Source organism: Chiloscyllium plagiosum, chromosome 45 (genome assembly GCF_004010195.1).
Source record: "Chiloscyllium plagiosum isolate BGI_BamShark_2017 chromosome 45, ASM401019v2, whole genome shotgun sequence".
Classification (NCBI taxonomy): domain Eukaryota; kingdom Metazoa; phylum Chordata; class Chondrichthyes; order Orectolobiformes; family Hemiscylliidae; genus Chiloscyllium; species Chiloscyllium plagiosum.
The window spans coordinates 11,361,926-11,379,379 of NC_057754.1; the positions used below are offsets into that span (position 1 = coordinate 11,361,926).

The 17,454-nt window shown below is 47.4% G+C and overlaps 1 protein-coding gene across 1 annotated transcript; it reads right to left on the bottom strand.

Annotated features, from left to right (window-relative positions):
- Window positions 1-2,140: 2,140 nt before the first annotated feature.
- On the bottom strand, window positions 2,141-14,875 carry LOC122543954 (zinc finger protein 271-like). The gene is made up of 4 exons (XM_043682923.1): window positions 14,814-14,875; window positions 13,377-14,231; window positions 9,493-9,502; window positions 2,141-3,869 (listed from the first exon to the last, which is right to left on the bottom strand). The coding sequence occupies exons 2-4, from the start codon at window positions 13,925-13,927 to the stop codon at window positions 3,000-3,002; spliced, it is 1,431 nt and encodes a 476-aa protein (XP_043538858.1). The 5' UTR covers window positions 13,928-14,231; window positions 14,814-14,875; the 3' UTR covers window positions 2,141-2,999.
- Between the last annotated feature and the right edge of the window lie 2,579 nt (window positions 14,876-17,454).

Consider the following 17,454-nt stretch of genomic DNA (forward strand, 5'->3'; position numbering starts at 1 on the left):
TTGGATGAACGTGTAAGTGGTCTGATTAATAAGTTTGCTAATGCCATGGAAATTAGTGGAGTTGAGGATAGTGAGGAAGGTTGTTGAACAATATATCAGGATATAGATCATACTCTCATAATACCTTATAGACAATGTCCCACAACACCACTATCACTATCCCCGGATATGTCCTGTCCCACTGACGGGCAGATCGGCAGACGTGGTGGAACAGCGGGATGCAGCCGGGAGGGAGTTACTCTGGGAGTTCTCAACATTGAATGTGGACCCCATGATGTCTCATGGTTTCAGGTTAAACATGGGTATGAAACCTCCTGCAGATTATTCCGTAGCGTCCTGTCTCAGCTGATGAATCAATCCTCCTTAAAGTTGAATAAAACTTGGAGGAAGCACTCAGGATGGCAAGGGCACAGAACATCCACTGGGGGATTTCAATGTCCACCAACAAGAGAGGCTCAGCAACAGTATGACTGACTGAGCTGTTCAGGACCTAAAGGACATAGCTGCCAGACTGAATCTGTGGCAGTAAAGGAACCAACAAGAACACACTTGACCTCATCCTTACAGGTTGTAGATATATCTGCCCATGACAGTATTGATAAGAGTGGCCACTGCATAGTCCTTGTGGAGACGAAGTCCCACCTTCACATTGAGAATACCCTCCATCGTGTTATATGGCACTATCACCTTGCTACATGGAACAGACCTTGCAGAGATCTGGCGACTCAAGACTGGGTATTCATGAGGTGCTGTGGGCCAACACCTGCAGCAGAATTGTACTCCAGCCCAATCTGCAAACTCATGGCACGGCATATCCCCACTCAACCATTACCATCAATCCAGGGGAGCAACCCTGGTTACGCCACTCACTGGAGGAGGAGACTCCACAAATAGCTCCATTCTCATTGACGGAGGAGCCCATTACATCAGTTCAAAAGATAAGGCTGAAGCTTTCGCAGCAACCTTCAGCTAGTCGTGCTAAGTGGCTGATCTATCTCAGCATCCTTCAGTGTTTCAAGAATTACACATACCAGTCTTCAGCCAGTTCGATTCACTCCATGTGCTATCAAGAAACAGTTGACGGCAAAAGCTTCAGGTCCTGACAACATTCCAGTAAAACGACTGAAGGTGCACTCCTGAACTTCCTCTCCACCGGCCACACTCCTCCAGTCTAATTACAACATTTATCCAACAATGTGTAGCACTGCCCAGGTATGTCCTGTACACAAAGCAGAACAAATCTAATCCAACCAATTACCGCCCCATCAGTCTGCTGTCGATCATCAGTAAAGTGATGGGAGGGGTCATCAACAGTGCTATCAAGCAGCAGCTGCTCAGCAATAACCTGCTCAGTGATGCCCAGTTTGGGTTACGCCAGGGTCACTCAGCTCCTGACCTCATTACAGCCTTGGTTCAAAAATGAACAAAAGAGCTGAATTCCAGGCGAGAGGGGAGAGTGATAGCCCTTTACATCAAGGCTGCATTCGACCAAGTGTGGCATCAAGGAGCCCTAACAAAACTGGAATCAATGGGTATTCGGGACAACCACCCTGCTGGAGTCACACCCGGCACACAAGAAGATAGTGGTGGCTGTTGGTAGGTCAGTCATCTCTGCTCCAGGACATCTCTGGAGTCCCTCAGGGTAGAATCCTGGGCCCAACAATCTTCAGCTGCTTCAGCAATAACCTTCCGTCCATCATAAGGTCAGAAGTGGGGATGTTCTCCGACGATTGCACAAAATTCAGCACCATTCGTGACTCCTCAGATACTGAAGCAGTCGATGTTCACATGCAGCAAGATCTCGATAATATCCAGGTTTGAGCTAACAAATGGCAAGTAACATTTGAGCTACACAAAGCCAGTTTATGGCTGTCACCAATAAGACAATCTAACCACTGCCTCTTGGCATTCAACTGTGTTACTATCACAAAATCCCACACTACCAACATCTTGGGGGTTACCAGTGACTAAAAATGCAATTGGATTTGTCACATTGTGGGTCAATCCACAGCAGGTGGACTGCAGCAGGTCAAAAACGCACCATGACTCAGTGGTAAGCATTACTGCCTCACATTGCCAGGGACCCAGGTTCGATCCCAGCCTCGGACAACTGACTGTGTGCACTTTGCACATTCTCCCAGCGTCTGTGTAGGTTTCCTCCAAGTGTTCCAGTTTCCTCCCACGGGCCAAAGATGTGCAGGTTAGGAGGACTGGACATCCTAACTACCCATTGTGTACAGGGATATGTTGATTGGTGGATGGGAAATGTAGGGTTTGAGGGATAGGGTAGTGGGATGTGTCTGGGTCTGAGTGGGATGCTCTTCAGAGGGTTGGTCTGGACACGTTGGTCCGAATAGCCAGTTTCCACACTTTTGGAACTCTCTATATAAGGCACCTCACCACGACCTTCTCAAGTGTCACCCAGGACAGGAAATAAATGCAGGCCCAGCCAGCAACACCCGCATCCCACAGATGAACAAATATTTTTAAAAAATCAACATTTTTTAAAATGACACAACCCAATTTCACTACATCCTTCATCCTGGTCCTATACAGATTATGATGCTGTCAATCTGTGCAATAGAGGGCAATGAAAGGAGCAATTGACCCTGGAAGCTTTGTTAGACAGAGTTTTTGGTGATTTCCTTTGTCAGCTTTGTTTGTAAATTGACAATTTTGTGTTTTCCCTTGCACAGGATGTGTTCCTCTCTCCAAACACAGACCTCAAATCCAGGATCACTGTTGTTGCTTTTAAAAAGGGGCATTGCAGTCCCAAAAATCAGCAACATATCCAAATTACCAAACTCTAGCCAGTTATAGGAGTGTTAACATCAATTGAAACAAATCTAATGTTGTCAGACTGTCAATCTTGGAAGTGATCAACAACAGCAATAACAGCAGAATCCAATTCTTTCACAAGAAATGGAAATCACTGGCTGGGCCTGAAGATGATGAAGAGTTTCCTCCTTGAACTTCAACAGTATACAGGTTATTGAGATTCACTTATGAACTCGCTTATGTGTCACTAGGTTGAAGGACCGAGTGAATCCCTTCCCACACACAGAGCAGATGAATGGCCTCTCTCCAGTATGAACTCGCTGGTGAGCAAGGAGAGAGGATGAACACCTGAAACTCTTCCCACAGGAAGTGCAGTTGAATGGCTTCTCCTCTGTGTGAATTAGCTGGTGTGACTCGAGTGCGGAGGAAACTGTGAATCCCTTTCCACATGCAGAGCAAGTGAAGGGTTTCTCCCCCGTGTGAATTCGCTGGTGTGCAGTCAGGGTGGATGACTGCCGGAAACCTTTCCCACAGGAAGTGCAGCTGAATGGCTTCTCTCCGGTGTGTACTCGTTGGTGTCTCAGCAAACTGGACGACTGAGTGAAGCCCTGCCCACACACAGAACAGGTGAATGGCTTTTCCCCAGAGTGAACTCGCTGGTGTTCAACCAGGGCAGACGAATGTCGGAAACTTTTTCCACAGGTGGTGCAGCTGAATGGTTTCTGCTCAGTATGAACTCGCTGGTGTGATCGAAGGCCAGATGAATGAGGGAATCTCTTCCCACACACAGAACAGTTGAATGGTTTCTCCCCAGTGTGAACACGCTGGTGTATATTCAGATCAGATGAAGACATGAACCTCTTTGCACAGTAAGTGCAGCTGAAAGGTCTCTCCTCAGTGTGAATCCGCTGGTGTAACATGAGGCAGGATGTCTGCGTAAATCCCTTCCCACACTCTGGACAGGTGAATGGTCTCTCCTCGGTGTGAATTCTCTGGTGAGACATGAGTTTGGTTGTCTGAGTAAATCCTTTCCCACACACAGAACAAGTGAATGGCTTCTCTCCAGTGTGAACTCGTCGGTGGATTTCCAACTGGGATGGATAATTGAACCCTTTACCACAGTCCTCACATTTCCACGGTTTCTCCATGGTGACGGTGTCTTTGTATCTCTTCAGGATGGGTGATCAATTGAAGCCTTGACCACACTCTGAGCACAGTATCTCCCCACTGCCAATGGGGTGAATGTTTTCTCAATCTTCTTGACAAGTTGAAGTTCTTTCCACAGCAAATTCACCAGAATGCTCTCATTGGAATGTGCGATTGTGTAATGCTCTTTCCGCAGTCTACTCACTGGAATACAATCACTCAGGGGGTTGTGTGTGTGTTTATCATTGGGTCCTCGTTGCTCACACAGATGTCTGAAATAATTTCCCACAGTCAGAACAAACATTTCCCTGTCCACACTCAGAGGCCGATAATACTCAGCTCCTGGTGAGTGGCATAAGTCAACCAGACATTGGCAGGAAATTTGGTTTGTGTTCAATATCTCCGAAGTCTTCTGTTCAAATATCCTGCAAAAGGAGTTGACAAAAGTAATCATTATCAGTGCCAGGATAGAAAATCAGAAGGGAATTCCAGATTCGAAGGAACATTATTTTCGTAATTTCTTCCTCCTCAAGTCTGTAATGTCCTGATTCCACATCTCTTCCTTCTTTGGACTGAAATCCGGATCTATCTGCCCATCTCTTTCCCCCATTCCCAGTTTTCTATCCTGCCTCTGGATTCATATCTGAATCTCCTGGCTGCAGACTGAGAATCAAAGCAGTGATTCTGATTAGAGTTTGGGGCTTCCAGCCTATTTTGTTCTATCCTCTCCCAGACTGACCCACCTCCAATATTTCCTTCCTGATCACACCCTCATGGATTCGACCGAAAGTCAGACACGCCTCTCCCTCACCAACATGGCGGCACGTTACGCAAGGTCAATGCCCGTCTTCAGCGAGGTGGCGGCCGGGTAACACTGTATGCCTATACCAAGATGGCGGCCGGTTACCCGGTGACAACTGCCCTCACCAAGAGGGCGGTCGCTCCGTTCTCACACCCGTCCACACGCACTGCGGCCTCAGGCCACCCCATGGAGTTTATAGCCTCCTCATGCCCCCCCGACTCCTTTTCCAGTTTACATCCCTACCTTGTCTCACATTCTTCTCCCGAGTGTAGGAGCCGAAACCGATCGCTCGGGCATATTCCCTTGCCCGCCGCCGGCTCCGTTCGTCTCCAACACGCACCGTCTCCGCCTCCGTCCCGCCCGACGTCACAGAGGATCCCGGCGTCATGACGTCAGCTTTAGTCCTATGAAGTCGCGGGCGCGGCTTAACGACAGGGCTGAACCGGACCCTCCTCCAACCAATCCGAGATAATGAGAGGCGGGGTGATGCTTTGGCCCACCCCCAAAGAGCCTGCCTTGTGTTTTGTCCCATAAGCCTGTTGGGAGATGTTGTTTCAAATATTTGGGACAGCTGGCAGTAATACCTAGTCCAGGGTCAGGGATATCAAAGGTAACCTAAAAAATGCTGTACCCTCACCGGTGGGGAATTAAATCCCAGTCTCCTGTGTGACAACCGACTGGAAGCCTGGGCTGAACAACACTGAAAATGACTCCAAAGGCATATGTGCAGCCTGTGTAGATGTTAGTTGTGCTCCCCTTTGCCAGGATGCAGGCTCTGGTGAGAGCAAAGAGCTATGCAGCCTGTGTGGACATCCTGTCTGGTAATGCAGCTGATTCGAGGGTATGAAGGGCTTTTGCCCGAAACGTCGATTTTGCTGCTCCTTGGATGCTGTGCTCTTCCAGCACCACTAATCCAGAATCTGGTTTACAGCATCTGCAGTCATTGTTTTTACCTGATTCGAGGGTAGTCAAGGGTGTGCAGATAGCATATCCTGCTAACGTGCGTTAGTCTGATGGCTGGAAGGAAGAGCCATCGGTGAAAAGTATCAAGTCGGGACGTGGGGTAACAACCTGCTGAATCACGTTTAAACAGTCATGGTCGTCTGCAGCATCGTGCTGGGTGGGCGGGAGTAGGGTGGAGGGTTTCAAGGTAGGAGCGCGCTGTAGGGAGAGCGACCTCATAGCCAGTTCTGAGTTGCAGTAAAATGTTGGGTTGCTGTTGAAGTAAGCAGCAGGGAGACCAAATGTGGGACCAAAACAGTACATGGATGATCTAGCACAATGGGGTGGCCTTTACCATTGTTACTGTGGCTGTTGCCACCGCACGCAAACATTCCGGCATTCCCCTCACAACAGGTTGTAAATGGACAGAATAAAAGGCAACAGGGCGATAGAGGTGCCCATGAAGCTGCGTTAAAATGCCGGCTGCAAACCCTTCTGACTCAGTTACTTAAACATAGAAGGGCTGTGAATAATTTGGAACTCCCAGAGCAGGAGCGGAGATTAGTTTTTGCTTCAGTTCAGTGAATGCCCTTTGCAGTTTGGGTGTCCACTTCACTTCGGCCGGCTGTTCATGGGAAGCTGTCTCCCACGGGGGTGCATCAATGGCATGGTGATAAGGGATCCAGTGCATGCAGCAGTTTACCATCCCCAAAAAAGCATGCAGCTGCATACTTGTGACAGGTGGGGGAAGTTGGATGAAGACAGCCACCCGCTCCTTGGACAATGCTTTGAAGCCATGTGAAAGGTCGTACCCCAGGTGTTGGACTTTTTGCTGACAAAACTGCATTTTCTCGATAGTCACCCTGTGCCAGACAGCAGAGCAAGGCCACAGTGGAGGTGGAAGCTATTAGCAGATCATCCACATACTGGAGGAGGGTCCTGTGGCATGGCAGGTGGAGGGTGAACAAGGTGCAGTGTACTGCAAGCAGCATAAACTGTGGGGCTCTTCGTATACCCTTGGGGAAGCTGGGTCCATGTATATTGGCAGCCACCATATGTAAAAGTGAAAAGGCATTGGCTGTCAGGGGGCAATTTAAATCGAGAAGGCAGCTGAGCATAGGTCGATTACAAAGCAGGTGGCAGAGGCAGGGATACTGGTCAGGATAGCATTTGTTTCCAGGACTACAGGGGTGCAGGGGACAACAATGGCATTGACAACCCTAAGATCTTGCACAAAGTACCATTTTCCTGGTCTCTCAGGCTTTGGGATAGATACGATGGACGTGTTGCATGGGTTGGTTGTGGGCACTAGGATTCCCTGTTGCAGAAATAAGTCAATAGCTGGTATCATCACTTCTACTGCTGCAGGGTAGTAACGGGTATTGTCATGTTGATGGTAGGATGGCTCCCTGTCTGAGTGTAACTATGTGCCAGGGTGGATAATACCTGGCCTGTGTGGTCAAAGTGCTGTGGCCACAGCGAGTATAAGGAGGGGCTCTCATAGGAGGGGGCAGCACCTGGGCTCTGTTTTGTAAAAGTAGATTGCAGTAATGCAGGAGCGCAGTATGCACAGAATTCATCTTCTCTAATCGGTGCAATCTGGGGGATCTGTGCCTTGCCGAAGGGGTGTGAAATGTAGTGGTGATTGCGTGAGCCACACTGTCGTGGTTGCTAGATCTTTGGGGAGCTACAGGTTCTTAGTAATAAGGGGAAATATGCGGAACCGCCATTGGGTCTTTGCAAGCCAGTGCAGCCTGCTCTGCACGGAGTTGCACTTCTGCTGCCACACCTTGCGGTCCAACAAAGTACCTACGAGTGATCATTAGTGGGGAGGCGAGCTCGAGATGCAAGTCTGTGAGAGCAACATTCCTGTGGGCCAGAAGCTGAACAGTGAAATTGACAGACAAAGCGGCCTGTCAATATCATCCACTGGAGGAAAGGTTACATGGGTGGTGAAGGGGTGATTGGTAGCCAGGAGAGGAGAGGGTCAAAAAGGGCATGGGTAGGTTCTGGCAGGCATAACCAGGTGTAGCAAGAGTTTGCCTGGTTAGAGAGATCGGGGCTATGGGAGATGACTCCAGGAGTGTGGTTCCAGGATCTTGAGCGTGAGTACTTGCGGGGAGTAGTGGATGCTGGCATTTAACTTGCACAGCGTCTGTGACCCATGAGGGTTACTGGACAGGAGGCAGAGACGATGGCAGCGTTTAGGACCCCATGGCGGGTCCTACGCTGAACTGCATGAGATAGGAGAGTGGCTCCACCATGGGTATTCCTGAAGCCCCCCATGGTTCGACTGCTCTGCAAATTGTTGATTTTCTCATAGCTGGATGCCTGCTGGGAGACCACTCCAACACGTTGCACTCATCACCAACCTCTGCTACCCTCTGCTGTAACAATTATAAGATATGCCACCTACACCTCTGCCACTGATCCCGTCACCCAAGGAAATGCCTGCATACTCCCAGACCCCCCGATGCAGTCCGAGCAGCTCAGCAAGCTGCCTCACCAAAAGAGAGGGCCGCTTGGGCCTGTACAGTCACCCTCCCTGTAGGTTTTTATCTAGCCTGATGGTGGCACAAAATCAGACACATAGGCAAGAGAGGAATGATACTTGCTTTCAGCCATTCCTGGTATGCACTGGGATTTGCCGCAACTGCACAAGCCCTGCTGACACAATGCCTCATCTGTTTACAGAACAATACAGGGAAGCCTGTAGCCAAATATGATCACTTACCGGTTCTTGAGGGGCCATTCACCCACGTCCAGATTGATTTTGCCCACATGCCTCAGAAACAGGGATACAAATACAGTCTAGTTATTGTAGACATGCTTTCGAAATGGGTAGAGGCATTCCCCACCAAAAAAAAGATGATGCCCGAACAGTGGCAAAGTGTCTCCTGTGGGATGTTATTCCAAGATTTGGAGTTCCAGGGAACATAGAAATAGACAGGGGGACCCATTTCACCGTGAAACCCTAGGGATACCCTGGAGACACCACATCCTCTACCAGCCCCAGTTATCAGGAAAGGTAGAAAAAATGAACGGCATCCTCAAAACCACCCTCACCAATATCATTCAGGACACCGGATTGACTTGGCCAGACGTCCTGCCATTGGCACTGTACACAATAAGAGGACAGGTAAATCGAATGACGGGACTGACACCCTTTGGGAGGTGCTAATGGGACAGCCTGTGCCCACACCACCAGACCCCCAAAAACACTCACTGACACAGCGCTCCTCTTAATACAGGAGGCTTGCTTAGATTACGTTCAAGCCCTTAGTAGGAGGATCACTTTAAACCATGAATTGGTAAAAGCTGTGCTGCCTGCACCATACCAGCAACCACTTCACCCATTTAAACCTGGGAACAATGTAATGATACAGTTACTGCTGAAAGATTCTCTCTCCCCTCAGTGGAAAGGACCATCCTGATCTTGCTCTCAACCAGGCCAGCTGTCAAGCTCCAAGGGACACCAGAATGAACGCACGCGACAAGAGGGCTCCATCTCCGTAGAAATACGACCAAGCAGGACTGGACACCAGAGGGATCCAGCTGCTTGCCGCAGCCATCAGGATCATTACCCTTGGTCTGACCTGCACATCACTGCAGATCGCTAACAGGGGACACAGAACAGGACATTTTGTCCATTGCAAACAGCTGGCAAAAAACCCATAGATATTCAGAGGGTGAACCAGACCCGCTGCTGGGTCTGTGCCTGCTTCCCAGCCCATTCCCATGGGGGCATTCCTCTAGCCCCAGTCTCTTTTAACATCGCACAGATGGCAGAATGGTGGCTGGATCCGGACAGGTCCCAAGGTCACAACGCTCAGCCTACCAAACCGGCCACTCATGTGACTAATAGCCCAAACCACTGGAAATCTGCAGGGTATCACCTAGACAAATTCACAGCATAGTTCTACCCAGCCTACAACCCCTCACACTAACCCCCAGCCTTGACCATCACAGTGGATCCACGGCTTTTCATCACTTATATAAGTGATGATGTTATGAGGCAGCACTGTGACTCAGTGGCTAGCACTGCTGCCTCACAGCACCAGGGTCGCAGGTTTGATTCCAGCTGCAGGTGACTGTGTGTGGAGTTTGCACATTCTCCCAGCGTTTGTGTGGGTTTCCTCTGACTGCTCCGCTTTCCTACCACAGTCACAAAGATGTGCAGGTCGGGTGAATTGGCCATGCTAAATTGCCCAAAGTGTTAGGTGCATTAGTCAAGAGAGGAAATGGGTCTGGGTGGTTACTCTTCGGAGAGTCAGTGTGGGCTAGTTGGGCCAAAGGGCCTGTTTCCACACTGTAGGGAATCTAATCTAATCTAAAACCACTGGACGGGGAGCACCCATAGGAACCATCTGCCTGACAAGAAGCCAGCCATCTGCATGGGAGGCTGACTGGAGCCAATGCACCAACTCTCTGCTCCTAGCTCCCACAGCGCATCAATCTGCAGCACAGGGTAGTATCCTAAATTTACTTGCCCATAAAAAGTCTGCCCACAATTCCACTTTCACTACCATCTGGACAGGAACCCAAACCCACCACTTAAAAACATACAACGGCACTTATTTTGTCTGTGACCACAAGGCATGCCCCTGGCTGCCATTGTCAAGGGCTGGCAGCTGTTTCATCAGGTACATGGTACCACTCATTTGCCACTTCCTGTTCTCTCCCTTCTGGAAGCTTATCACCCACAGCAAATCACACCCTCACTGCCCTAGACGAGGTACACTCCCTATTTGTGCCCAATTATACAACGCTGAGGCACATCAACTGGCCACCATGCTAGAGGAGATAGCGAATGTCACGGCTGAAGCGCTCGCTCAGCTGCAGAGGCTGTCACCATTCGCATTGTCGCCCTACAAAGTAGAATGGTCCTGGACTATTTGCTGGCCGAGAAAGGGGGCACTTGTGCCCTGGTTGGCACAGAGTGCTGTACCTACATTCCTGACACCAATGAAAACATAACGGAACTGACAGGCTGCTGCTATCCTACACGGCAAGAGTCCCACTGGAACTTGTGAAGCTGGGCAACCTCCGGGCTTGGCTCATGGGCACAGACCTGCTGCAGGTTCTGATATCCCTTACTGCCATTCTTGCGGGTATCGTAGTCCTGGTCATGATCCTCTATGTGCTGTTCCCGGTTGTATACAGCATTGTTACCCCCTGCCCCTTCACCACCCTGCTAATACAAGTCTGCTGGAGTGACATTCCCACCCTGACACAGCCTCCGCTCTGTCAGATTCCAACACTAACGACTACCTGTACAACACCGAACCCCCCACTACCTAACAATCCCCTCCCTGCCCCCACCTCCCCCAGATCTGGCTACATTGCCCCCCTTTTCAACCCTCCCTTTAAACAAAAAGGGGATTGTGGGAAAAATATTTGCCACCCTGCCCACCCACAACATGGCCACATTAAAAAGAAACAGAAGGTGGTCTGCAAAACACAAATCAAGCCTGCCAACACAGGCAGAACACACCCACAATGCCCCAGTCTTGGCCAAACAGGCTAAGAAACCAGACATGGCCAAGCTATTTCCAGACCAGAGAGTAGACTTCCCAAACAACCTTCACAGTAAAGCTCCCTGCCCCGTTTAGCACTGCGGTTTCAATATCCTTAGGACAAGCCCATTTCCCATTGAAACCGATACCACATAAACAAAAGAGGCAGATCGAGATACCCCGAACGACTTCACTCACAGGAGGAACACAATGAGCACACCTGAATGCCAGGGGAAAGGACATTTACACATACTCGCATGGGCAGGAAATACAAATGACGACATTTCACCCATTTCTGAAAATGGCTGGAATCTCCTCTGTCAATTACAAATGAATTACCACTGCCAGACACTTGAACTTCCATTCAGTTTATTCTTGTTTTAATCGCTTTACAATTTTCACCATTGAACTGTAACTACTTTACAATTATCACCTTTGTGTTGTACCCCTATAAAGCATGCCTACATCTTCTGTTCTGGGAAAAGCATTCTGTGCAGAGGATCAGTTCTGTGTCAGCCTGCTCAATTTCTCCTCCACGATATCGCTGTGTCTAATAAACTGCTCATCAATTTCACCACAAACCATGTTTGTGCTCTCTGATCCATTGGGCTGAATGTTTTTTTGACATATTCTATTCCTTTAGCTATAAGAGATAACAATCCATTTGCTTTCTTTTTAATAATCTGCTGTACCTGCATGCTAGTTTTCTGAGACTCATGAAAGAGGACACCCAGATTCTGCTGCAGCGGAGAACCCTGAAGGGTCTCCCCATTCAGATAATCTGCTAGCCTTCCCATTTTTTCAAACAAAATGCATGACCTCAAGTTAAACTCAATCGGCCAAATTTTGGCCCACTCTAACAATACTATTCAATGCATTGATAATGTATTTAAAATTCCAGGAGACTTGACTGATATAAACCTGTGGGGTTATGACCAAGGACTGACAGTCAGCACAGACCCAAAGGCTGAATGGCCTACTTCTTTGCTCTGCCACTATGACCCTCTGATCTAAAGAGAACAGGCTCAGCTGCTCCAGTCTCTCCAACCAATTTCAATTCCTGATATTACTCCCAGAAATATTGTTTCCAACATCTCCAGGAACTTCACATCTTTCTGTAAAGGTGCAGAACATAGACTCATATCTACAGGGATGGATTGAAAAACAAAGATAATGTGCAAATTATTTCAAACTGTGGTTATGCACCACTGGGGACAGTGTCAATATTTATCATCTCCATTTAGAAAAAGGAAACAGACACTGGGGAAGGTGTCACATAGAATCACAAGCAGAACATGAGAACTGAAAGTATTTAACCCTCAGGAAAGGCTGGGGTTCTCTCTCTCAAAAAAAAGGATGGCTAAGATGATCAATAATCCAACTGGGGATTTTATGCGGAACATCTTTACCCAACAAGAGGCAAGAATGTTGAACTGACTCCCACAAGTGGTTGAGGTGAACAGTAAGAACAGATTTAAGGAGAAGCTGGACACATACATGAGGAAGAAAGGAATAAAAGGATATGTTGATGGTGGGAGACGAAGAGGGAAGGGTGGAGGCTTATATGGGGCATAATTACTAACAGATAATTGAGCCGACTGGCCCTGTGCTATCGACTCAATGGGACATGTATTCATTTCCGATTTGCAGTGGGAGGGACGACATTATTTGCAGTCAAGGATGAAAGAAGTGTTCTTCCTCAGCTTTTGGGGCCGATCTCCATGAGAGTGTGCGCAGTCCCAGGCTCAAAGAGCATCAGCCTCACTGGAAGCAAAGTGGCGAGTGTGGCCAGTCCAGCGGAAAGAAACCCTCATACTTCACCCCCTGTAAGAATGAACATGGTTCAGTCTTGGATAGGATTTCCCCTCATTTTTAATATCAATCGATAGGGTATAGTATCTGTGTCAGCATTTACTGCCCATCCCATACTGTCCTGCTTGAGAAGGTGCTGGTGAGCTGCCTTCTGGAACTGCACACCTTGTGATGTAGAGAGGAGTCTGGCCCAGTGACAGTGAAGGAACAGCCAGTACAGTTCCAAGTGAGCTTGGTCTGCGACATGGAGGAGAGTTTGCAGGTGATGCCTTAGCCTCCTACATTCTAGAGGTTGAACATGGATGTTGACGCTGATTAACAACAGATCCAATCTCTGCAGTCACTTGTGAATTCGCTCATGTTTTCGTAGATTGGATGACTGAGTGAATCGCTTCCCACATTCAGAACACACGTATGGCCTCTCCCCAGTATGAACTCTCTGGTGTTTCTGTAGACCAGAGTAGTCTCTGAATGGCTTCTTACATTTGGAACATTTGAATGGTTTCTCCCCAGTGTGAATTCGCTGGTGTCTCTGCAGGCTTGATAACTGAGTGAACTCTTTCCCACATTCAGAACAGGTAAAGGGCCTCTCTCCAGTGTGAACTCGCTGGTGTGTCTGCAGACTGGAGAACTGAGTAAATACCTTTCCACAGTCCAAGCAGGTACATGGACTCTTGCCAGCGTGAGCTCGCTGGTGGCTCAACAGGGTGAAATATTCACGGAATTTCTTCCCACACTCAGAGCAGGTGAATGGCCTCTCTCCCGTGGCAGCACGCTGGTGTTTCCGTAGGGCAGACATATCAGGGAATCCCTCCCCACATTCCGAGCAGGTGAATGGCCGCTCTCTGTTGTGGCCACGTCGATGAAATTCCAATGTCGACAGGGACTGGAATCCCTTTCCACAGTCCTCACACTTCCACGGTTTCTCCATACTGAGGATGTTCTTGTGTCTCTGAAAGTACAATAATCAACTCTAGCCACACACATGCACTGTAATGTGTATGGCAGGTCACGTGACTGATTGTAGCTGTTTCAGTCAGTTCAATGGAAAATTCTTACACAGGGGCGAGAGGGTGTCTCTCACTGCTTTTCCAGTCAAATTGATGTTAAACCTTTGATACAGACAGGACAGACATTTTTCAATTTATGGTTATTTAAATCCCAGTTAATTAAGTCACTATTTTCACAATGTTTGTTAGAAGATTCCTGTCTGTAAATCTTCTCCTTCCAGTTTCCTGTAAAAGCAGTTATAAAAGGAATAAGTACAGATTACAAATGCAGGACAGACAATTTTAGTTTCTCTGAAATAACTTTTCCCTTTCTCTTCCCCCCAAATCTAAAAACCTCAATCCCACACACCCTTCCCGGCTATTCTCACTCCCCTGTCCTTAATATACACCCTCCCCATTCTCCTGAGGGTGCTGTGTAACAGCTCCGTGCTGGATAGACTCTGTCCCCTTGTTGGTTTGATTTTCTTTCTTTTCAAGTTTCTATAAATCATTAACTTAACACTAGATTTTTTTTAGAAAGGAAAGATGAAAGACACTGTCTCCGTCTCAATGAAGGTCAGTCTTCATTCAGAGAGAGAAAGAGATGCAGCAGCAGCAGCTTTGAAGGGTAGGATTGAACAGCTTCAGAAGAATGATAAGTTATTGTCGCAGAGACTGCAAATGAGTGCAGTGAAAACTTTGTAACGTCACCACCTTAGACATATAAGATGACTAGTTACAGAATATTGAAGTGTTTGTTACGGATTTAGGCAGAGAATTATTAATAAAAGCCCAGCGTCAGAACAAAGAATAGATAAGTTTGCTCACAAAAACCGTCCACTTTTAATGTGCTCATCAAGTACTTGGGACCGCATGTACTGATCAGCCCAGCCTGGTACGGCCCTCCGTGACAATAGGGGAACACTGATTGGCTGGAGAACCAGTGTTCTTCCGGTTCTCCGCCGTGTTCTATTGGTCAATGCGCGATAATGCGGACTTGGGGCGGAAATTGGACCCATGTGATGGCGGGAAAGCATTGGGTCCATGATGTCATCCACAGCCGACCAATACATTCGTCCCAGCTCTTCTCGCACAGATCCGACTGCGCACATGCGTAGTTTCGTATCCAGGCAGGCGACAGGGATTGTGGGCGTTGTAGTACTCATAAAGCCTATCTGTGGGAAGTGGATGGAAAGGCGGAAATGCTGGTGAGAACAGGATCCTCATTCAGACACACAGGACCAGCTTTCTAATATCAGGCAAAGGCTTAAAGACCTGGGGAGGGGAGGGTGTGGAGGACGGAGTATGTGGGATATAGTGATTTTTAATTTGTCTGAGAAATATATTAACACCATAATAATATTCACCATATTCCATCATGTGGGCAGCACCGTGGCTCGATTCCAGCCTCGGGCAATTATCAGGGTGGAGTTTGCACGTTCTCCCTGGGTTTCCTCCGGGGGCTCTGGTTTCCTCCCACAATCCTAAAGATGTGCAGGTCGGTGAATTGGCCATGCTAAATTATCCACAGTGTTAGGTATATTAGTCAGAGGGGGGTGGGTTACACTTCGGAGAGTCAGGCTGAAGAGCCTTTTTCCATACTGTATGGAATCTAATCTAATATTCACACAGAATAATGTGTACTGAATATCAACTCTGTTCTTACTATACCTTCTGTAAAACAATACTTCTTCTTGAGCAGTCACCGTGGACTCAAGGGCAATTTACTTCCACTTCAATGTTGCAGATCCTGAGGTTATTAAATAGCTCAATGCTGGATTCACAAGCACTGCCACATGTGGAGCAGGTAATGTTCGCTGAAGCGAGTGATGATGATACTCAGGTTTTCACATGTTTCTTCCAGTGGTAATGTTTGTTCTCCACCTTGGCCTGTCAGATATGTCTTCTCCAAATTGGATGGTTTTGGACCAAACATTCCCACCATTGAATGGGGATATTGCGTTTTTTTCACAGGTAATGTGAACAAACTGAACACATTTATCTGCCAACCTCACTCAGATTAAGGAGCTTGTTTTAGAAGTCCTGTGTTGGGCATGCAGATGTGAACTAGGAGAAAGTGAGGACTGCAAATGCTGGAGATCAAAGTCGAGAGAGTGGTGCTGGAAAAGCACAGCAGGTCAGGCAACAGCCAAGGAGCAGGAGAATCAGCGTTTTGGGCATAAGCCCTTCATCAGGAATGAGCCTCATTCCCGATGGAGGGCTTATGCCCAAAATGTCGATTTGCCTGCTCCTCAGGTGCTGCCTGACCTGCTGTGCTTTTCCAGCACCACCCTCTCGACAGATGATGTGAACTGCCTAATGCAGCTGATTGATCATAACTGGTGCCTCCGTTACAAACTCTTCAGTCTGATCTGCACTGTACAGTCTGACAGCACCATGTGAGAGTTGCAGGGTATGGAAAGGAGCAAAACTGATTTCAATGCTAAATTGAAAACCTCAAAGACATCTAATAACCATAAATAATTACTTCTCTCAGGAAGATAGAACATTGTACAATGAATGATGAGATGAGAAATTAGATCCGTGCATTTAAAGTTTAGACAGGGATTGTATTAAATCACTTCCTACAAAATGTTGATTCCGTTTAATGCTTCAGAATGGATGTCATCCAAAAATAAAGTTGTTTTTTTTAGTGGGGTCTGAGAATTGCTGATCAACTGGGGAAGGGGAGGCAGGTGGGGTATTAATAACAGATTGTTAATGTATTTGGACTTGATTTATTAATGCAATAACATCCAGATTAATCATCTTTTACAATATGCAAACAATGGTAATGTAACAGGATCCTTAGTATTGATTTAATAGGGCACTGTTAATTAATTTCAATAATATTGTTATTATTACAGATTAGTGGTAATTATTGGTGAAATTATTTCCAATTATTGAAGGAAAAAATTAATGGAACTGCATAAATAATTAAATCCTAATTCATCATAAACCCACACGATGGAATCTTAAGAGCTCAGAAGGTGGCCATTCAGTCCATTTTGCTGGTCCTGTCTGTGTAAATGCTGACAATCTATCCCACTCTGCTCCTCCTCCCTTCTATTGAAAACCATTCCTTAATAGAGTAGTTATGGTCGGGGATGTTAACTTTCCAAACATCGACTGGGGCTGCCATAGTGTTAAAGGTTTAGATGGGGAGGAATTTCTTAAGTGTGTACAAGACAATTTTCTGATTCAGTATGTGGATGTACCTACTAGAGAAGTTGCAAAACTTGACCTACTCTTGGGAAATAAGGCAGGGCAAGTGTCTGAGGTGTCAGTGGGGTACCACTTTGGGGCCAGTGAGCATAATTCTATTCGTTTTAAAATAGTGAAGGAAAAGGATAGACCAGATCTAAAAGTTGAAGTTCTAAATTGGAGAAAGGCCAATTTTGACTGTATTAGGCAAGGACTTTCAAAAGCTGATTGGAGGCAGATGTTTGCAGGTAAAGGGATGGCTGGA

Coding starts and splice junctions, on each gene's coding strand:
- LOC122543954 (XM_043682923.1), bottom strand. CDS start 13,927: ATGGAGAAACCGTGGAAGTGTGAGGACTGTGGAAAGGGATTCCAGTCC.